Raw genomic sequence first — 23,968 nt, 5'->3', positions numbered from 1 at the left:
CTCAAGGTTGAGCAGGGCCAGGCGGCTTCACTGTAATGACTGGCCGTGTGCCTCCGACAGTTTATTTCAAGCTTCTGTGGCTCAGTCACCCGGCTCCCTATCTCGTCAATACGCAATCTTGATCCCGCTATCTGCATCCTGACAAAGTCTGCACAAACACGTCCCTCGCCCCCCCCTCTGCCAACAACCTCACCTCCACCTCCTCAATCCACAACAACAAAGTGTTATTTTCTTTTTAAATTATTCTTGTATCATACCAGCATTTCCCATAGAGATCAATACAGGTGCAATTAATTAAGGCTCCCAAAATCTGCTTGTCTGCAAGCATTTGCCCGTATAACAGCTATCGACTCTTCCAGGTTTGGCCCGGTGCCCACCTTCTCCAATGTGTGCAGCACCACAACAGGCCAGATCCTGAATCAGAAACACACTTTTTTAATTCAAAATTATGGATTTTGTTTGAACAAGAAAAAATGCAAGGACATCACCACCAAAAAGTAAGCGTTTGTATTAAGGATTCTATTATTTCAAGTGATCCAAAACCTATTTTGCCTCAAATGACATTTAAAGAAATATACACAGGGAAATGACCTAAATCAAAAGTTCAGTCATTGCTTTGGTATCATTTGAACAAATGACAATGTTTCCAGAAATTCAAGTAGTAAATCAATCAGTTGTCCAAGAGAAAATGCATTAAACCCTTATATTTAAAATTACACACAAAAATAATGTTGCAGAACTTGCAGAAATTATGTAAAACTTTACATTACATTTTAGTTTGAAGTCTGAATTTAAGAAATTACATAATATAAACATCTCAAATAAATGTATCTGAGATTGGAAAATCAAAAAGGTTCTGAGAAATAATGAAAAGTAAAGATAAGGTTGTTGTTAGACAAACGATAGACTTGGATACATGCCTAAGAAAGATGGAAAGGATAGATGGATAGCAGTAAAGGTGTCAGGAAAAGGACAGACGTCTGTCTTAAAGAGTATGAGTTTGTCACCGGAAGTCCTTTCCTTCCCAACAGACATACAACACTTGACAGTGTTATTGCTCCAACAGTAACATTCTCTTAGCCAGTGTCAAGGGCACCACCTTGAGAGAAAGTCCTCAAGTGTATGGGAAAAAAGGTTAAACAAGAAGAGAAACCCTGTGACCTTTGCTTTTCCACCTCAAGGCCTGTGATCGTAGCTCTTCATAAACGGATAGCCTCTTCCCTAACCTGTTCAAAACTTCCCTGCCCAGAACTTGTGCTGCGTTGGACAATCAAACCATGTTTCCTGCAATAATGAAATCCTGTTGAATAATTTTTAAAGACCAAAACCAAGATGTATTATTGCTCATTAATGTTTTGCAACCTTGAATTAAAAATATAAAGTGCTAGATTTTCAAAATAAAATTGACTACAGACATAAGGATTTGTGTCTGTGATCTGCCTTTTTACATACTTAAAACATTTAGTCTACAAATGGCACCTAACACTATCTTAAAAGGAAAATCCCAATTACCACTCACATGAAAGCACAAACAAATCTTTCCTTTTGTTGAACGCAACAAATTAACGAGAAAAATCCCACCTGTAGTTTTTTTTGAACTTCAGAAATGTAATTGGTTTTGATCAAGAGGTGATTGATAGGTTGCACTGTATATAAAAAAAAAAAAAAAACAGCCTCAAAAGTGTCCCACTGGTTGTATGATCAGAAACCTATCCCATTGCTTTGACAAATCAATTTAGAAACATCTCTGTTTTGGCTGTTATGAAGCCATTTTCAGAATACAAAGGAGTTGGAGGGGAGTGAGAGGGAGAAGAAAGGGATAAATCAAAAGGGGTGGTGGAAACAGGAAAGCAGTGGTCCTCGGTCGAGAGGTCACAGAGAAGGCAGTGCGGCCATGCCCACTGTGGGCACTCAGTTGGAACTAAATGTGGACGCCGAGACGCCAAGTGTTGGAGCGCTGCCAAGGACCACCCCCCCGCTGCGCTTTCTCTCTCTCTTTTTGCCCGAGACTCAACAATGAGTGGGAACTCACTGCCTCCCGCCCAACTAACCCCCCTCCACCTGCCCCCAACTCCCCCACACAATATCCTCCTTCCCCTTTTTGCACTCATTCAGTCGTTGAGCTTAACATGTTCATTACAGCCAGTGCAGAGACAGAGGAAAATCACTGAAGCAAGGGATAGTGAAGGACGGAGGGGTGAGCTTTAGAACTCTATAGGGATGTTACCCGAAATATCAAACTCATTTTCAGTTCAACCCCCCTCAAGGGGATTGGGTGGTTATGGCCTTGTGTGTGTGTTTGTGCGGGACCACCCTCTCTGTGATGTGTGGGAGAGACAATGGGGCCAGTGAGTTAGTCCAAACAGCTGTGAGTGTGCTGGGTGTCATACCGCCTCCACATACGCATGCACACATTACACATATACACACACTCACCATCTGTGAACACCAACACATGACGGAGCAAATAGGATTACAGTATGGAGGAAGACAAGGAGGATGATCCAAACCTCATATTATCATTTCCAAGAAGGGACAGGGATAGGGCAGGGCATGGAGCGGGCAGGCGGGGGGGCTTGAGTGAGAGGTTTACCAGGGGGATGGGGCTTGGGCTTAGCTGGTCAGAGGTCAGGCCTACAGTGCAGCGATCTAATGGCTGTCTGGTTTGCTCACCACAGCTTAGCTCATGTTTTCTAAAAACAAGATACAGAAACTAGGCCATAATTCAAGAGATGAAAAGCAACACAAATAGTACACAGGATAAATGAAATGCACCAAAGTTCACAAGGTTCAAACCTTGTTGCAGTAGAACCGTTTTTTATCTTAACTCCTTCGAAACAAAAGTTATTCAGAGTTAAGTCTTTGATACATAAGAACACAAATAAATCCCTGAGTAGAATTTATAAAATGTATATATTAGGTTTCATTTAGAGATTAACTAAAGGCTGTGTTTATGTGTTGTTAGTGGAAGATTGGCAAGTTTTTAGCTCCTGCTGTGTGAAGGCTACAGGCCAACATCCAACATAAACCTCATGACATGGTCAACATAACAAGAACTGAGTGCCGATTAGAGCCTCGGGTTAAATCCTTGATCATTCGAAAGCAACATTTTCATATCACTTTATTATCATGTGATTTGTCAACTAATATTCAATGTATTAAAAGAGATTAGGGTTGCATTAGAGGATTATAGATATTTGAAGGAACCAGGAATTAATGCACATTGACCCTCACACCCATCCATACGCTATGCAGAACATAAACACCAAGCTTGCCACATATCAAAGAGATTATATTGTGATTTAAAGAATTGTAGTACATAACAAACAATTTATATCTAATCTATCCATACATGCATTTATTTTAACTGTTGGATTGGTTCAAAAAGGTTGATCCTGGGGCCAGAGCAGGGCAGGAATGCCACGCATGGGTTTAAGCTGTGAGGTAACATCTATGTCAAAAACCTCATCGTGTGTAAGACTAAATCTCTGAGTTGGGTCCGGTTGGGCAGGCCTTGAGTCGGAATTACTGAGCCAATCTAATATGAATACATCCAGCATGGTCCACAGGAGCCAGCCTGACATGTGACTGGCTGCAACACCTTAAGGTCAGAGGTCAATACAGATTTCAGCAAATCTGAGCAGGCACTGCATAAGCTTCAATTCTGGGAGGGGAGGGGGCATGGCTTGGCTTCCAACCCTTACTCGCTAAGACCCTTGAAGTTTTTTACCCTGACCTAGACTTGACTCCTTCATCTGGGATGTTAGCTATACTAATTACTGCCTGATAGCCGCCTGGTGCCAAACACAATTCACTTCCCCACGATTCTCCTCGACTCCGCTCCAACAGTCGGTGCCAACCTTGCTTAGCGTTCATGAAGTGTTGCAGACAGAAAGTGCGAGCCCCCACCTTTCTTCTGCTCTGGCAATATACCTCTTTTGTTTAGGGTTTTGTTATCAGGCCACATGTTGCTTAGAGGGCAAGGTTGGGGGCAAAGGGTAGCTGCACTATGTAACCTCAGAAGGTTGGCTGGCATGCGCTCTGAAAGAAAAAAAGCATTTCATAAGCCAAACAAAAGGGGATTAAAATGGCGCCAAAGATGGATTTGGAATAAGCACCTCCGAATAATGACCCCACCCTTTTGCATCTCAGACTGTCTCCTCTATAGCTGAAGATGCTCTTAGAGTATGAACAAGGACAGAGCCACACCGTGGTCAGGTGACCTCAGCTCAAGGGTGGGGAAGGGTGACTTTCCCTCAGAGTCAGAAGGTCCAATTTATTTCTAATAAGCCCTTAGACATAGAGGTCCAACCTTGTGGCGCCCTCCGCTCCCTGATCTGCATGTCTAGCACTTAGCCTTAGACCCCCTTCTGTGCCCTTTGGGCCGCCTAGTCATATCTGGGAAGCCTAAGCAGGCCCAAATCAATGTGAGTTTGTCTGTGATTATCAGTAAGTGGGTGTATATGTGTGTGTGCATTCACTTTCGTGGGTGTATCACTAAGTGTGTCTACATGTGTAGGGCTATCTCTGAGCATGTCCGTGTGTGTTTGAATCTGTGAGCATGCATTTAGTTTGTATGTGTGTGTATGCGGACAAGTGGCCTGTCTATGTTGATTAGATAGGAGGTGAGCCTTGCAGTAGGGGGACATACTGGCTGACCATCACACAGATGCATTGGCAGGGGGGGGGCAGGAGTGGTGTTTTTCCACTGGCTTTGTAGTTTAGCCCTGAGAGGCTCACAGAGGTGATAACCAGTGTGTCTCTAGGTCACCCAGATAACACGCCTGTACGCACAGCATTCTTCTTCTTGAGGATATACACACACGTGTAGGTAAAGGCAGGATTGCAGGCACACATATTTACGCAAGTATAAAGACTGAGATTACAAAACCACATCTCTCAACATGACTTTTCAAAGTTGGCACAGTAAGTGGGCCTCAGAGGAATTAACCCAAATGTCAGTGTTAAGGGATGGTCAAAACGTGACTCAAAAGATATAAACAGAAATTATATGACAATTATAGTGGACACAAGTTTGACTCCACTACCTCGTGATATAGGCAGAATATGTTCCTCATATAAGAATATTCCAAAGGGGTTGAACTGTCAGTTCTTTACTCACATGAAGAAAACAGTTTAAAAAGTGAGACTTGTGTTTACAATGTTTACAGAGTGATTGGTTTGGTGGTAAGACAAACCCTCTAAGTTGCACACAGAGGAAAACAAACTACCTTGCACTTTATGACACAATTATTGGTCTGTTGCTTCAACAGCGCCAGACCATTTTTGGAGGTGAGAAGTTAGCTAACTCGCAAGTCAAAGGTGACAGGCCAGCAATGGTCAGAGGATGTTGGCGGATAAACAAGAGAAGCAGGAAAGAGGGTTGGGGATTAGGAGCTGTAGCATCAGTGAGGGATCAGCCAGGCTATCTCATTACTCTCAGGCACAATAAGCACAACAACTTCCCAAGCACTTTATAATTGCAGCTTCCTATGCCATAAACAACTCGTGTTTATTACCCCTTTCTTCTCCTTGGTGTTATCACTGCAGAGAAAAAAGAATCATCCTCTAATTGCCACATTTCTCTAATACTAGCAAACATCGGTTGCACGCGTGGTTTGTCTCCTGTCCTAGAGATGGCTGGTTAATAAAGGTTTTATCTGTCAACATGGAGCATGAGGAAGGATCCAAGGTCAATACTGCATACTCAAAACCAGGCTGATCGTGGAATCTACCATCACTTTTGTTTACATAATTATATAAATAAGGTGTGACTTTCTTTCCTCAGTAAAAAAATAATAAAGAAATAATCATAATGATTTGAGGCTTATTATGATTCAAGGACTTTCAAGGGTATTTTTCCTTTCATTTTCTAATCATCTCTTTGGCAATTATCTGCATTCCAAACGTTCTCACAGATTCCTTGTTTGTTGTTTTTTTATTTATTTAATAGCAATCATATTAAAAGTGCATTTAATTATAAGCTAATTGTGCGCAAGAGATGGGGTGAAAGTACTGCCACAATGTATCAAAAAGGTTTGGCTGAACAGGAGTGGTGGGTTTAAATTCAAGAAAGAAATATTTGAGCGATTTGCTCTCCCACACTTACAATGTGTACACAATGACATTGACAATTGACAGCATTAGCAGATGTTGGATCTCAACATTAGTTCTTCAATTCAGTAGCTGGGTGTTCAGTGTGTGTGTGTGTGTGTTAATCAAAGCCTGCAAGCTAGTTCGGACAGTGAACTTCAACTAGAATAATAGTAATGCCCTGTTTCTGTAATATGGCGGTTGTTTAGCCTCACCACCACCCTGGCATCCACCTGTAGGTTCATGGGGGGATAGTTATTTAATCATTCTTCATTCTATGTAAATATATCTGGAGGGAGTGATGAGGCCAGAGACTAGACACACTAACTTACTATATTCTGCTGCTAACAAACATTTCAAACGTGAGTTCACTGAGTCAATTCCACTTAATACACACTTATGTTAATACCAATCTGTTCAACCTACAATCATCACGTTTGAAGGGCACAATCATTCTAAAAGTCAACATGTGTTAATATATTTTATATATATAATTGGGATGTTTGCTGCTGTTGATAACATTAACTTCCAAACTAAACACCCATCAGTATTTCTGAGTTTGCCCTCCTTGTCATGACTTCTAGCGTCTTAATCTTAAATAAAAACGCTGTGGAGCATTCAATTAGCATATTTTTTTCGGCAGCTTGAATTTATAAGGATTTATTCTGACACCTTTATATGATTACTCAATAGATTAACCTCTCCCTGCTCTAATCTACTTTATCCAATCAACTTAGTTCACCTGGTGGAAGAAGCTGTGAATACTACATTTAATGCCAAGACATTTACAATGTCAAGACTGAAATAGGATTATATATTTCTGAAGTTACGCATACATCAATAATTGAAATTAACTGTGAATTAATCAGCAATGAGAAGCAAATGTGTTGCGTGAGGTTTTCCTACTTGGCTTGGTTATCCTCTCATCCTCTCACAAACAAGGTCAATTCCAATATGGGGTGGTGTTGCAACATGGAAAGCATCCCTGTGACACTGGTTGGGTGGTTATACCTTGTTAATGAGGGCTCAGTAATACTAGGAGACTATAGGATGAAGGTGATTGCTAAGAGTTATACAGTAATGCTAATAGTGGTTAGGATTTGTCGTTCCCCACTGGGGCTTATTGGATTAATTCCACAATAGGGAATGCACCTAAGACGGGTCAACAGCAACACGAATTCAGCATATTGTTGAAGGTATTTCCTGCTTTTTCACAACACCATTTTGAGCAGGTAACCACTGCAGAATCCCAAATTTCAACTGATGATCAATATTTTTGATATTCATTTTTACACTCAATCCTATAACCGTCAAACGTGGTAAATTCACGGTCTGTGTGTTGTTTTTTCCAAGAGGTTCGTCACATGTCGAGGTCAGGGGTAAAGGCTGGGAGGATTAGAGCCTATATCGAGTCAATGAGAAGAGGCCATATGGGCAAATGAGATCCATGTCCGTGAAGCACTAATCTGAGGATGCCCTCTGAGTGACCAGGGATGGACACTACACAGAGCAGCTCAGAGGCTTGGGGATTTAAAACAGCCTGTGACCTGCTCTACTGTACCCTGTACATTAGCTCCCCCATCTGACCCTGTGTACACAGAGAAAAAGTACCTGGCCTTACATTAACAGAGTAAACCAATACAGCCCCTTGTGCAACTGTAGTGGTGCCATTCCTCGAGCTCTGATCCTTTCAATTTTATGTGGGTGAAAAATGTCCTTTCACCCATTTGGATGGATTTAAATCAAAAATATATCCAATATAATTAATAACATACTTTATGCTGTAAATACAGATATGTTTACATGGAAGCCACTTCTATAGAAATAAATATATATACGGCTATGCGGGCTACTGAATACAATGCTTAGTGTTTGCCCCTTAGCAAATAAAAGGAAAAATAGGCATAAATAAAGCAGTCGGAGGTATGGCATGAAAAAAAAGGAGATAAAACAAAAAGGAGGGGGGTATTTATTAGCGATACAGTCGTAGTGATTGGCTGCGAGGCGAGTAGCAGAAGGACAAATGGACAAATCTGAGGAGCTAATAAGAGTGAATACGGAACGGCCCTCATGGGCAAATCTGGCACTAAGATGATAATGAGATTATAAAACCGCACTATATTGCAGCAAATTGTATAAGTGTTTCATTGAACCTTGTTGAACTTTCATTTATGCATGCCAGGCTCTTTCCCTTTTCGTCTCTCGCCTTTCTTCTTTTCCTCAGGATGATGGGTAGAGAACAAGAAAGAAGGAGAGGATACAATGCCTCCTGGATAGATTTTACCTAGTGCAGGGGTGAACTGAAGACCACAGACTGAGCTTTCCAGACACGCTTCAAGTTAGCATAATCACAATCGCCTGCATGTGAGATGTGATTATAAAAAACACTTCACATCCTGTCAGCACAGCATCCTTCATATATACAATAGTGACATAAACATATATATTTATAGAATATCGATGCCTCATAATAAAAGCATCTTAAAGCCAACAGCATTAAGGCTTTTTTATGTCCATGCTTTAATATTTTCTAATGGAACTAATTTTTAACAGATAACTTGGTGTGTAGAAACAAATGGGTTGAACACATAATCAAAACACACAAAAGATGATGTGACTATTTTCTGCAAAAGCCTTTAGGATACTGCAGTCTCGCAATTTGTTTTGCTCTACGTCATTTACTTAGATGTAAATCGAGTTAGTCAATGTGATGAACTAAAAATCACACTATTCAGGTTGGTTCTAATTGCTTTGGATTATATATGTATTACTGTCCCAATATATAAATTGAAAGTCTGAAATAGTGTTCAATCTATATATTTAACCACAAATACTGCAAATAATGACACACATAAAAAACATGTATACTATTATTGTAACTGCTGCTACTAATATAAATGTAGTTTTTCAAATCAATAGTGTGATATTGTCACATAACTAAAAGGAGCTGAACAGATAAGCTAATGCAAGAGTCAACAAACATTAACCTTACATCACTGCTGAAGAATTATATAGTGTTTAACTTAGACAAGCTTGTTCAATTATTAGCTAGAAATATTGATCTACTTCATTTCCTCCCATTTGTCAGTTAAGACAAACAAAAAAGCAACACCCTTGTCTTGGGCCTGTAGCAGAGGCTTGTCTATTGACTATGTCAGCATATCTTTGATTCTGATCCGAGTGAAGATTCATGTCCGACAGAAAGCAAAGCGTAGGAATAGATCAATAAACACGGACAGTCCTCCAGATTTGAATCTGAGAATTGAATCAAAGTGGTCAAGTCTTTGGTTCAAAGCATACGTCCCTGAGCAACGGCTACCTACATATCAAAACAGATTGGCCTGTCACCATGTAACAATAATGTGAACTGTCAATGCACTTGGATCAGTGCTGCATCCAAGACTTTAAGGTTTCCTTTTTTTAAAGATGTTCAAAGATGGTGGTCCCTGCAAAAGTTCTTAATGTAGGGCTACATTTCAATGTTCCTCTCTGTGGTTGTTGAAAACAAAACTCCTCTGGCGCCCAGGTGTGTATCTCAAGTCTTAGTCGTAACGGCAGCAGCCCACAAACGAAATCCAAAAATAAAACATGTAAACATATCGAAAATGTTCTAAGATGCAGAGAAAACCCATTATTTATGTTATGGCCTGATTCATTTAATACATCCAGGTAATCTAAAGTATAAGCACACTTGAGGCCAAAGTAAAATATAAATGGTATTGAAACCCATTATCTCTTCAAGAAGAAGTTTGCCTCTTAAGCTTCAATTTCATTCTTCATTTATGCTGAACTGTTGTCTCTAAACGTAATACTAATAAGAACAACAAATAAACTTAAAGAAAACTACAGCTTAAGGTTAGATCTTCAGTGTAGTCAACACTCTCATATCCTCTGTTTATCTCTTATAGACCAGACTCTTGATCATGTGCCAAGGTATACCACTCGAGCCAAGGCAGTTTAGAGTAAAATATATTGCATAGTTCTATTTCACAGGTGCTTCTCTATAACAGGGACAATGTGTATGACCATTCATGTTCCCAACATTGTATGGGATTAGTTTTGTATCATAAAGATAAAGCAACACTTTCTCAGAATAAAGCAAAACTATGAGTTTAAAAGACAAAAAAACGTAGTCAAGCAAAATAAAATAAATTTCAAAAATAAAACTATAAATTGCAAACAAATCATTTGTGTAATCATGTAAGCTATAAGTATTTTTTCTTTGTTTTAACATAGGTTTTTGTTTGCAGTTCTTGTTTCTTCTTTCTCAATGATCAGACTTTTGCTCTCGCTGCAGCTCTTCTCGTTTACGCTCCCTCATTTTTTGTTTGAGATTTTGACACAAACGTCCCAGGTGGGCTCATGCAGCAAACTCCGGAGTCCACTCGGCCACGTTAGTGTCGGTGTCTCCTGGGGGGTTTCATGAACATATCGGACTTCTCTTATGGATTGCTGCATGCATTATACTTGTGTTGTGCAGTTTATACTTTATTCCAACTTTAAATATTTTAATACCTGAACACACTGCTGCTGTTAAATAATTTCCCAATTTGGGATTGATAAAGTGTCTCTCTGTCTATTTATTTATTTTATAGATAAAAAAAAACACATCTATGTATTTTCAAGCTAAAGGTGATGCACAATATAAACTGTATACTATTTTTTTTTCAAAGAGATGTTACATTTCAAAAGCATATATTGCTATGTTTAGGACAAACAATTAAAGACTGCTTTAATTTGACAAATTCTACAATATAAAAGTGGCAGATTTGCTTTATTAAACAGACCAGACCTAGGCTGCATACCAACACAATTAGGAACATGCTCACATCTTACTATGTTGGTCTGAAGAGCTGAAGCATTCATACACAATTGATACAAACTGTGTTGTCTCATTCTATATCCTGTGAGAAAATTATATACATTTAGCATTAACAACTCTACATACTATTCCTAGCCTGAGGAAGCTATGAATAATCAACAGATTTGAATGTAATCTCTAACATTTTCATGTAGAATAAAGACAAAAGAGTGATTATACAAATTACATTTATTGAAATTTGAACCAGAAGATTAAGTCTCAAATATTTTTTTAAATAAAAGGACATACAACAAAAAGGTGGATAATAATAACATATATTAAATGTATATGTTAAGACATTTGGTCAAATGAAATGACACTGAGCCAGTGATAAGTAACAGCAACGCCCAGCGTGGATGAAGATGGTGCAGGTCTTTCTTCATGCCCCCCCTCCGATCTAATGCTGTCCCCTCAGAGGAAGTGGGAAAACGGGATAAGACCTCTGGACGCCACGCTGTCTCAATGATCCACACTGTTAATATGAGAGGAAAATAAATGTTCTAGGAAATTAAAAATATGAAGTTAACAAATAAAACACAGCTCAGGGGCAGTAGGACGGTAGGTTTTCCTACAAAGTTAACTCAGCCTCCATTGATTTTCATATCAAATTAGCATATTAATAAAATAAGCTATCATGGCTTATACTTGCATATCTAAACATAATCATGAAAGCCTGTTGATAGAGTCAGGCACACGAGTCCGTTTGAGAGTGTGCGCCGGTGTCTGAAAGCTCACTCACTGCTCGCTTTGTAGCTAACTAGCTTGCATTGTTATGGATATACAGTCTATGATCTAAAGTTAGCAAAAGCTAACTTTCATAGCACAGCTTTTCTTTAATTCTCACTTAACACAATAAAGAAACATACCGTATAGTACAGCACAAACAACACAAATGATCAATACTTACATATATTTTCACTTGTAGTATTATAATAATTGAAATGCTGGTTCTTCTGCGGGTGTTCTATCCACGCTCAGCTACCGCACCGCAGCTGCCTGCACTGTACAATCGCTGGAGGACTGGGCTGTAACTCAAAAACTGAGTAGCCAATGGGGACGCACCCCTGAAAGTCCCGCCCACCTGGGACGTTTGTGTCAGAATCTCAAACAAAAAGTGAGGGAGCGCAAAAGAGAAAGCTGCAGTGAGAGCAAAAGTCTGATCATTGAGAAAGAAGAAACAAGAACTGCAAACAAAAACCGATGTTAAAACAAAGAAAAAATACTTATAGTTTACATGATTACACAAATGATTTGTTTGCAACTTTTATTTTTGAAATTTATTTTATTTTTATTTTAAACTCATAGTTTTGCTTTATTCTGAGAAAGTGTTGCTTTATCTTTATGATACAAAACTAATCCCATAGTGCTCTGGCATACATGTCAAGAAGAAGACACACAGATAATTGACAACAACAATTATATTGTGAACCAGATTTTAGCTTAGCTTGGTTTTAAAGAAAAGTTAATATGTTTGCCTCATGTAGATATACTTCATTCTATATGTGTTGTCCCTCCTTTTATAAAAACACATCTTACAAATCAGCGCTTTTACTAATTTCTGACAGATGTCAAGAGTTCTTGGTGTCAGCATTTTCCACATCATTACGATATGGTGTGTCAGAAGTGTGACCCAGACAATAGCCGGTCTCAATCCAGGTCAGAGGTTAGAGTCCGGTTCACCAGAGTTTTCTTGTCTACTTCCTGCAACACTACCACAAAGTGTGCCGTTCAGGCTAAGCAAACACTAAAACACATTTGTGAAAACACAAACACATACACATTTTCACATGATCTTCCATCAAGGCAGCGGACTTCCACCCAACCAAGCTGAAAAAACAGTGGTTAGAGGGGAAGAGGTTAATTTGACTGGGCCTAAGTTTCCTCTTCAAGCGTTAAGTCACACAAACATCAATCAGTCAGTGTGTTCACGTGTGTGAGTGTGTGTGTGTGTGTGTGTGTGTGTGTGTGTAGTGAAGAGATACAGACACTGTTATGTGTGTCACAGTAATCGGTGTGTGGAACAGGGAGGTGAGGGTTACAGGCGAGTCAAACCAACAGCAGGACAGAGCACATTCATAGTAAAAGCAGGACAATCAGTGTGTGTGTGTGTGTGTGTGTGTGTGTGTGTGTGTGTGTGTGTGTGTGTGTGTGTGTGTGTTAGGTAACAGCTTTTGTTCTCAGGCATTCTTTTGTGTCTCTGTGATATCTTGACACATTAATAACTCTGAGCCTCAAAAGTATGAGCCTTAGGTAAAGAAGAAAGGCAGAGTGACCTCGCATGTCATTGCACCGGAATTATTTCTCATTGCTTTAACAATATTGCATCACTTCTCTAGCCAACTCCCTGCTATCTTCATTCAAGAAACGAAAATTAAGAAATCCTTTCAACAAAATCCTCACTTTTAACTATGGAAAACCTAGTAGAAAAACAAAGAAAGCTGGGCACATAAAACATGACATACAGTAGCATATTTATGTTCTGAAAGAAAATGAAAGTGAGTGTCTTTCTGCAGTCCATTAGGGTTAATTACAGCCTTGTGTTGGGATGCTTGTAACAGAGCAAGGTTGGTAATTAAAGTACAGGTAAGACATTAACTTACTTTTGTTAGCCATTAATCAGTGTTTACCTTCAGAGAGCTCTCCCTTTGTAATTAATAATCAGCTTGGACAATGAGTAATCACCCAAGAGGAAGTTGTGTGTACAAATGTGCGTGCTTATGTGTGTGTTATTAGCAAGGGGGTTTTCCCGCCGTTGAAGCATCTTTACTGATCAAACAACCCATCATCCATCTCACCATGAAAAAGTCAATAAACTAAGCAACAAAACAGAGGAGCCCTTACAAGAAAAATGACTGTAAGACTGGGGTTTTCCTGTGTTTTCATCCATCTTGTTCTTGTCACCCTGTTCTCTCCCATCTTACGTTTATCCTTCTCTTGGCATCTAAATGGCTGTGTAGTTTTTGGATCGATTACATCTCTGGAAAGCCTCAGCAACGCCACTTAACCAGCACCCCACAACCTGGACTTATTTGTCTGTCTTTGAAGTAACTTCTCCACACCGCCACAAACACACATGCACACAGAAAAGGAGCTTTTCCAGGAGGAGATTGGTTCCACTTTATCTGCATATTTACCCTGTGTTCGGCGTGCTCCTAACTGATACAATTCTGCTCGTGTGCCAGGCCACTGCCAAACACCAGAGCAATGACCTTCTTAAAGGAACACATTTATTTTGCTTTGGGGGAAAATAATAGAGTGAAAAGAATAGAGTGGAAAGATTAAGACATGAAAAAAAACTGAAAGGGAGGGAAGCTAGCCAGTCAAATGCGAAGGGAATGGATCCAGATTTAAAACAGGAAATGGAAACTAAAGTGGACACCCCTGCTATGCGTTATTCTGCATCCCTCACTGGGTCCTCCCAGCACAGTCAGACTGCCATTTCGGTATATCAATGTTGCACAGATGATTAGAAATAGCAGACTAGCTCTTCATCCACTTTTCTCTACCTACTTCTGCCAAGAGTCTACCAGCATGGAAAACACAATCATTATTATCAACCCTGATACACACAGTGAGGCAGAACGCAAGAAGTGAAGGGAACAGGGAAATGTATAGAGGCACAAGAGTAAGGAAAGAGAGAAGAACAGACACAGGACAGATGAAGAGCAATGGCAAGACTTGTCCTTCAACCCGTTCTCCCACCATGCTGCCTGACTAGTCCCAGTGTCCGTGTTTAAGCACACATCCAATACTCTTTTAGCCTTAAGATATCTTGCTGTGTATGTGTGTGTCTGATCACATGCCATTCTCCACAGCATCCGAGTCGCCCCAGGCCTGGCTCAGTCTGGCTCCACACAAGAGCGGTGGTTCACACTGTGATGTGTGTGTCTGCATATGTGCATGCGTGTGTGTGTGCATGACAAGAAGAATCCACTGGTTTGTTGTGTGTGGCAAAGACATTTTATGGTAAACTCTGATTACCCCTACCTACACAGTCATACAGAGTCACACACACATTCTAACCATAGCAACTCAGACAACAGCAGTCAATGTGCAGAGAGGTGACTGTTGGGAGCTGTATGTGAGTTGATTGAAGTATTGGGCCACGATGCCCTGACAGCCTTCCCTCAACCTTCTCTCAACCTCGTCACCTCTGTGGCTCTACTGTGACTCTCCCCACAATGGCTGCTGCCTGCAAACCTGCCAGGCTGCCAAGGACACAAAGGCGACAGAGACAACCTTTGACATCCGAAGCTGCCACCAAAAGACCAGAGACAAGCGGAGTTGGCAGCTCTGTTAACAGGCCAGAGACCCAGATCTATTCAGCTTGGTTAAAGTAGCCAAAGTCAATAGAGCACAAGTCAATAGTGCACACATACAGATGGACGTTGTGTCAAAGAGGTCTTTGATAGAACAATGTCAGACATGCCACAGTTACTATCAGTTTCAAAAAAGTAAACCGCGGTATCTCGGCTCAAAGGTTGCTGTCTTTGACCGACAGCAGTCCTGAGAAGTGACACATCCATATAAAAAAACTGACATTTCAACATGAAATACAGTATGGGTTTTGTATTAAAGACTAGATGACATTTCAAGAAGCTGATTCACTAGTAGATGTTAAGGCCAGCCACCCACACATTTCCATGTGGAACCTGGTGTTTTAGTGGGCCAGATGAGATAGCAGTGTTGGAGATGTATTCACTACCATGTGGAGCATGTGTAAGATGACCTATACATTCACCATGGTGTCACAGAGGGACTTTGAAGAAAATGAAATCACCAAGCGGGACTGCCAAAGTGATGAAGAAAATGTGAGATGAGACAAGGAGGCAAGGGGTGTTTTGTATAGGTGTACACGTGTATTAATCAATACATTCACAAAAACAAGTAAAAACAGGTAGCCTATATATTATTTCTGTTATGACTCCTTTTTGTGTCTATGTGTGTGTGTGTGTGTGTGCCCGTGTGCAGGGGCGTCGCCAGGGATTTTGTGCCCCATGAAAAGATATCAAATTGGTTACTTAAACATTTTTTTCTTAATGTTCTAAAATAGTTTGGGCCCCTGTCAGTCACGGGCCCTTAGAATCGTCCTAACTTTTCACCCCCTTACGGCGCCCCTGCCCGTGCATGTGTGTCACTCTTAAAACAACACTGCAATCATCATCTCCTATCAACGGTCATGTCGAGGATTACAGCTTTCATCCCTAATCCTACATTAAGGACACATTCTCATGATGGCTGTGACATCATCAAGGCCAGTCCACCACAGAGAGGGCACAGACAGGAAGCCAAACACCACAGGAAAGGATTAATGAATATAAGAGACAGAATAAATAATGAAAAAGAAGACAAAAATAGAAACAATAATAATAAAAACGGCACATTTCTGTACCGTGTTCGGGACCAGCCTCTGTTTCCGCCCACTATTTGTATTTTTCAAGATAATCTGCCAATGCTTCAGTTTCTCTGACAAGATCCTTTTCAATCAGCGCCTTCAAACTACCCAACACCAAAGAGCATGTGCGCAGATGCACACAAACCGAATGCTGTCAACATACACATCACACTGCAAGGACTTAATTCTGATAATCTGCACATGATAATGTGGCATTGCTATAAACTTGCTGTAAAATAATGTTTACCTTCACTGCCCAAAGTTGGTATAATGTATCCATTTTACTCTAAGCTTGGACCAGGAATATACGAATTATAGAGATCAATACCATTTTAAGGGTATATTTAAGGGAATTGTAGTAATGATTTATAAACATCATATACATTTAAATTGATAAAAACATATTCTCAGTATCCACAACTACAGCTACTAACGTTATTACTCACAATGAAACACTGATTACATGTTTTAATGTTTGACTGTAGAATAAACACATGGCTTAGCTGACATTGACATAGCGCCTTTTGCCTGCATGTGAAGCTTTGTTACATTTTGACCAACAATTAGTGTACCAGTCCTCTTCTGTCTAACTGTCTTGATTCATTTATTGGGTTTTGATAATGAAAGTGATCTCGATAATGCTGTATGTAGACATTTAGTAATTATGTTATTACTTTTGTAGCGTGTTTATACTGAGTTTTTTTTGTATACCTGCAGAGACCCTGGGGCAGTCTCGCAGCATGGGATCCAGCAGGGTGTCCACAGGCTCTGGGCTCGATACCCAGTTGCAACAGTGCTGTAGGAAGAGGGCAAAAAGAAATGTGAGATTGACAATTGAAACTCTACATGTGGAGAGTTATATAAAACAACAAGTGACAACCAGCTTCCTCTGCTATTCCTCGTGCACACACAAATAAATATATGCCTAGAGATTCAAATATAATAATGAATGGGTGTGATGTAAAAATATATTTGATCTTGATGCTTCAAATGTATTTTTTTTTTTTTACCTTATGGAAATATAGTACCGTAAGTTTAATTGAAATTGAAAGCAATATTAAAAAGAAAAAAAAAACATTAATGAAGAAAGTGGGGTAATATGGCGGCAAGGGAGACAAAGAAAAAAGGGTGGACAGGTGCAGAGGAAAAGTGGAGAGATGATAATCGCGAATGAGGTGTGTGCGAGTTGGGGGAGAGAAACAGAAAGAGAGACAGGAACAAGCAATTAAAGCTCTGTGACATGTTGCTCAGACAGCTCGCTGTTTGTTTGCGGTGGAGAGCTGAGGCCTTCTTCCATGGTGCATCAGCGGGTGCCCTGGGGGAGGGTGTCTGCCCAGCTTGCTGACCCATAACCCCCTGCAAACACCCCTAGTCCTCTCAAACTCCCTGTGGTAGACAATTCTACTGTCAGAAAGAGGAGAAGACCTCTTTATTCAGTTTTTGCTGTCTTCATCTTCCTGTCTTTGTGCCACTCTCTTTTGGTCTTACTAGGTTTTTTGAAACACATAAGCATTACATCTAAAGTACAATTAATGAGATGCATCAATGCCACACTTCAAAACAACTCACAATAACCATGCTTTGAGTTTTATTCTCAGGGTCGGCAGATGACAGAATATCAAAGTGTGTTTTCCCTGCTGACCGTGCAGTGTGGATTGGTATGCTGTGGCTTGTAAGGTTAGCACAAAAACAAGGGAAAAGGGAGACAGGGACAGAGGGAGGCTGAGAAGGAATGCTTGGAGAAGACGTTCCCAGATAAGATAAAAGTTCAATAGAAGAAAGAGAAAATGTAAAGAGATTAGAATGTGCAGCTGGCGTCCTTCTGAATCACTGCTTATCTGCCCTTGTTTACTTTCACCCTGGCCCCCTGACAGCCATTACAGTGTTGCACATGCTTGTGTCTGTTTTGTGTGTGTGTGTGTGTGTGTGTGTGTGTGTGTGTGTGTGTGTGTGTGTGTGTGTGTGTGTGTGTGTGTGTGTGTGTGTGAGGGTCAGTGATTGCATTACGGGGGGTCTCCCACGAAGATGTGTAGCGTTGTGAACCTTTCAAACTCAAACACACACACACACAAGCACGCACAAATGATTACGCATTTTTGCCCTCAACAACCCTGACTCCCAAGGTCCTTAAAAAGGGAGGGACAGGATAGAAAGAACTATGAAACGTCTCCCAACTCAACTCCTCCAAAAAACACATTAACACACACACACGCAAAACATTCAGGGCCACATCACACTTCTTCTCAACTGTCATCCTTCAAGTTCACTCCTCCACACAAATGCCCACACATGCATTCACAAACACAACCTACTCCCAGATATGTTGATGTATTTCTTTGTAAATACCTAAAGGTACACAGGAACAATACATATACTTGACACCTTATTGAGCTCATTTTGACTGTTGCTTTTTGTCTGCTTGAGGTTCTGTAACTGTCTATTTGACATGTACCATATTTTCTTTTGTGCCATGGTGATTTATTTACTTACAATTTTAGAAACTCATTTCGAGAGTTGATCATGATGAAACATCTGGCCCATATAGTCAAATACTTAGCAAAAACAAACAAGTCAACTAAATTCATTTGGGGAAAAAAGGTCTGTTATTAAAATAAAGTTTGACTTGTGAGATACATTCCTATCCAATCAAAATACAATTAAAATCAACTGAATCCGTCTACTTAATAGTAGACATATCCTTTTAGTCTTCCTTTATGTTTACTTTCTTCAACCCTATCGAAAAAATTGCTAGTTATATAAGGGATACACTATAACATAAGTGCAGTTGAAGAAAGTTCGGCAGAGAGATGAAGGGGAATGAAGGGGAGGAGGTGCGGGGGGTAGTATTGGGAGAAGATGACAAGTCATCTTGGTAAACAGAGGAATGTTGTGTATTTTTAGATCCTTTGCTTTGCCCTAGATGTGCTCACTCTGAGCCCGGGCTTGAGGGCAGAGCGGTGTAGCCGCACAGAAGCAGTGGGGCTCCTTGACTGCTACATCAAGTGTCTCATTGTATCTCCTTTAATTCATTCAGTCTGTCTGGAAGAAGATGTCAGCTGGGCTGTGGAGCATTAGGCTAAAGGTGGCTGGAGAGAGAAGGAGGGGAGTCTTTCAAAGGGCCTTCCTCCCTCCCCCTTCACCTTCACCATTGCCACCAATGGAGGCAGGGAGGCCGGGGTTTGAATAGATTTGTCAAGGCAACAACACACATGTGCACGCAAACTCTTGCATAAATGCACACACACACACACAGAGCAGAGAGCCACAGTGATGTGGGAGACCGCAGGCATAACAGCAGTCACATAAAGGCAAGGCCTGCTGGCTTGAATTAGAGAAGGGCAATGTGACAAAAGGATGGCACATCGCATCGGTTGCCTCTGACGCATAGCATCATCACTTCAAGCAGCTCGGTGGCGATCAATGGCGCCATTGAACCAAAGACAGACAGAGAAACAAACATGTAAACAGATTTGACTATCCTCCCATCTCTGCTGCGCTTTGCATGTAAGTCTGTGTGTGTTTAGGGAATTGTGCTGGATATGCAAACATACATGTACCCCTGTGAATAATTTTAAGTCAAATTGTTGCAAAGTTAAGTTTATTTCACCTAAATTATCCAAGAACAAAGTACTAAAAGGTTTTTTTAAAGTGGTCAGTAAGAAGCGAAGGCGAAGTGCTAAAACTAACCATCAAACTAAAAGTATGCTCTGAGGGTGATAATGACAAGCAGGTGTCAGATGTACCCCTCTACAAATGAGAGATGCTAGTTAGCCTTCTTTGTTATGTGTATATATGTGTGTTTATGGGCAGGCGTGTGTGTGTGTGTGTATGAGTGTGTCTGTGAGTGTGTGAGAGATCCACTACCTGCCATCTTCTGCTAGTCAGAGTGGAAGTCTCACACACACACAGTAATGGACAACACACACACACACACACACACACACAGTAATGGACACAAAACACTGCATTTAGCTGAAGGCAGGGTGATCTAATGGAGCCTTCACTAGGACCAAATAGGTGTCTCAGAGGTGTCCATATCCACTACACATGTACGAGTCCCAGGAATACACACACAGCCTTTCAAAATAGATGTGTACTCCCAACCTTTCATAAACTCCATTATATCAGATACCATGAACTCAGGTTGGCCATTTTTCATAAACAGGCCATTATTATCACTATGTAAAAAGGGGATATAAAATAATTTTAAGGAGGGATGTGAAATGTTCCAAACATTTACAAATGTATCTTGTTGATATGTGTATGGAAACTGTTCAATATATCTGAATGCAAATACAAAAAATGGGTTGTGTGCATATTTGCAATTGTCTACAAGTGGCTCCATTTAATGGTTAAACCATATGTCCATATTCTTTCTAAAAGCACAACAAACTGAGTCCCAAGATAACAAAAATATTTGCCAAAGTGTACAAAAGTCTTCTAAACCATAACACACATGACAGCCTGCAACCTAACTTCTCAGAAAGTAGTCCCGAGTATCAATTCTTGCTCACTCTCTCTCTGTGTCTGCCTCTCTCCCACCTCCAGTTGCTGTATAATCTCTATGGATTAGGATGGTTTATTCATGACCATAGTGTACTTTGTATGTGTGTGTGTGTGTGTGTGTACGTGTGCTCTGGGCAGGCCACTAGAGTGTGACAGCAGGCCAGCACAGTGACAGGAGACACCTTGGAGACTGTGACAGGCTGCCAGCTGTACACCATCATTCGCATTTCTCTCTCTCACTTACTTCTCCTCACTATGCTACTCATCTATCTCCACATACATCTCTTCATCTCTTTCCTCCATCTATATTCACTCCATTCATATCCTACCTGTCTTTTTGTTTTTCTTTTCCACAGCTCTAACCTGTGGTTTCTCTGCGGCAGTCAACGGGAACTAAATAATTGAACGTTTCTCATACTTTATTTCTTTCTGTCTCCCTCAATGGATGGAGTCTTTCTTCTTCTCTTTATATATCACTGCCTTATTTTCTTTCTCTCACCTTCACTCTGTGTTTTGTCTCCCGGCAGTGACGTCAGTTGCCCCTCGTCTGACCCATTTGGCTTACATCACCTGGCCCAGCAGGAGCGGATCTCCAAATCCCATCTCCTCTCTTTTGCTTTCCTCTTCTCGATGCTCTATCCCACCATCCAGTGACCTCGTGAACCCCGGAGGGAGGGAATTATCTCTGTCCAAGAAGAACAGAGCAGTGCACTGCTGGGGTGCCCCGACCTCACATGCCCCCACTCGTACAGGCACCCACATTTATACACCACCCAGGGCATTATGCAGGGTTCACTGCTAGCTCCCCTCTGTGATGTGCACCACCTTCTGCCCTTCCTGTGTGTGCTGTGTATTCTTGTGCTCTAGTGAGCAATCCGAGTGTTGTTTACGCTCAAGATCCAGCTGTGTTTGGGTCATTGATATAGATGTATATAAAGATGTAAAAAATGAGAATTATTAGGATTTTTGTGTGCGCTAACAACTGCATGCACTTGTAGTAATTCCAAGCTAGACATCAGAAACACAGCCAATGATAGAAAGCCGGAGACCATTTGCATATTGGGTGGATCACAGAGGGACTATGACCTTTTGGTGGAACCACTGCACATACAAAGCATTGGTTTCTAATGTAAATGACTAGTGACACATTAATGGATTTAACTCAATCCTAATGCTGGCCCGGAGCATGTTCCATGCCCAAAAGCCAGGGACTCGATGACATTTAATTGACTGCCTTATTTGAGTTATTTTCCCCTTAAACAGCTCTACAGTATTTACCATTGATAGTTGTCTCAGTCTTGTTTTATATATATATATATATATATATATTTGACTGAAAATGTTATTCAGTAGTATCTTTTTTTACTATCTATCTTTCTAGATTGAAAGAGGAAAATGAATCACACTGTTGTCTTTTTGATAATTAAGTTAAAGTTAGAAGTTCATAAGATAAAACACGCTTTTGTGTTGTTGTTAAATACAATTTATGTAATGATTTACATAATGAGTTTAATGGTCCCTAAGAGAAATACATAGAGTATGAACATTGTTTTGGAATTAGCAAACAGTAATGAGTGCACTTTTAGAAAAGTGAGCCTTAAAACCTTTGTTTAGGCTGATAATTAAGAATTTAGGGAAAAGAGGACAAACAAAACCAAGGCTGAAAGCAGAAGACATCTATAGAATGTAGTATACAACAGTGGCGGCGCTAGGGGGTGGTTACTTGGGCTCAAGCCCCGGATGTTTTCTGAAAAGTCCCGGATGTTTCACTTAAAAAAAAAAAAACAAGATTTTTTTTTTTTTAAACGTCTCGGGAGTAATGTGCAGTACCGGAGTCCACCAGAGAGGCAGCCACTGTGGGACATTAGCCTGCCCTGAAGAAGAAGTGATCCTTCAGTGCCTGACGAGTTTTAAGCTAATAGCCTATACAGTTATGGATATTAGAAAGTTATTGTCATCGAAGCAGGCGCCACAAGCTGCAGCAGCAGCAGTATCAGCAGCTGACAACAATGTCATCACCAGCAGTCAATAAATGGATGATGTTTCAGGTTTGTTAATCTAATGGTGATATCTGCACTCTGGCTGACTGAGTAAGAAGTGAAAAAGAGTGATGTAACGTTAATGTTATAGCTAGTAAACATGGAGTAACCACACTAAGTATACCCTTATATGTTAGTATGTATACAGAACATGACTAAAAATTATCCTAAGATGTAACGTTAACCCTTCATACCTCAGTCTACTTTTAAGACACTAAAATAACGTATTCCAATTTGTATTTTGTTTTCGCGCGTGGAATTATACCGGCTCTCGTTTCAGTACACATAACAACAGAACTGACAGGCAACCCTCTGAATCAGACTCTGATTGGCTGTGACTGCATCCACTCAGAGTGTCCGATTCAGAAACGTGACTCTTACACTCTTTACGTCACAAACAAAGATGGTGGATGAGAATAGATCTATAAAACGATAAGCAATGCGCCAGAATCAAGGTGAGACTATCCGCATCCTTTAAAACTCTACGCACATTCGTTTCACCTTAATAAGTAAACGACTATTTGAGTGAGTTAAGGCATTAGTTTGCTTCATTAAAGGGTGTTAATGAGTGTTCTCCAGTGCCTTTTGTCTGCTTTAAGGTGTTATTTTCAAGTTTTTTTTATTTTCAAGTTTCAGGCTCTGCACTTTCCCTCCTCACCTCATATCTGAAAGACCGTACCTACAGGGTGACTTGGAGAGGGTCTGAGTCCGACCCTTGTCAATTAACTACAGGGGTCCCTCAGGGCTCTGTTCCCCTCCTCTTCTCCCTGTACTCAAACTCGCTCGGATCAGTCATTAGCCCGCATGGTTTTTCATACCACTGCTACGCTGACGACACCCAATTAATTCTGTCCTTTCCCCGCTCAGAGACCCAGGTCGTTGCACGCATCTCTGCTTGTCTAGCTGACATCTCTCAGTGGATGTCTGCTCATCACCTCAAGCTCAACCTTGACAAGACTGAGCTGCTCTTCCTCCCGGGAAAAGATTGTCCCACTCTTGACCTAACAATCAACATCGGCACCTCAGTTGTTTCCCCGACTCAGACTGCAAGGAATCTGGGTGGGACCCTAGATA

The 23,968-nt window shown here is 40.7% G+C and overlaps 1 protein-coding gene across 6 annotated transcripts in view; it reads right to left on the bottom strand.

Moving 5' to 3' along the window:
• fam172a (family with sequence similarity 172 member A) overlaps window positions 1-23,968 on the bottom strand; it is a 150,659-nt gene that overhangs the window by 28,724 nt on the left and 97,967 nt on the right. For 5 of the 6 annotated variants that reach the window (XM_034212534.1, XM_034212537.1, XM_034212539.1 and 2 more), the window contains exon 10: window positions 17,061-17,145. In XM_034212534.1, the coding sequence (XP_034068425.1) occupies window positions 17,061-17,145 (85 nt within the window). Of the gene's footprint in view, window positions 1-12,304; window positions 12,782-17,060; window positions 17,146-23,968 lie in introns of those variants that run through there. The other variant, XM_034212538.1, reaches the window with a different exon arrangement.

This window comes from Gymnodraco acuticeps, unplaced genomic scaffold (assembly GCF_902827175.1).
Source record: "Gymnodraco acuticeps unplaced genomic scaffold, fGymAcu1.1, whole genome shotgun sequence".
Taxonomy (NCBI): Eukaryota; Metazoa; Chordata; class Actinopteri; order Perciformes; family Bathydraconidae; genus Gymnodraco; species Gymnodraco acuticeps.
Note: the sequence above shows the minus strand (reverse complement) of the source record. Positions and strands in the feature narration are given on the sequence as shown.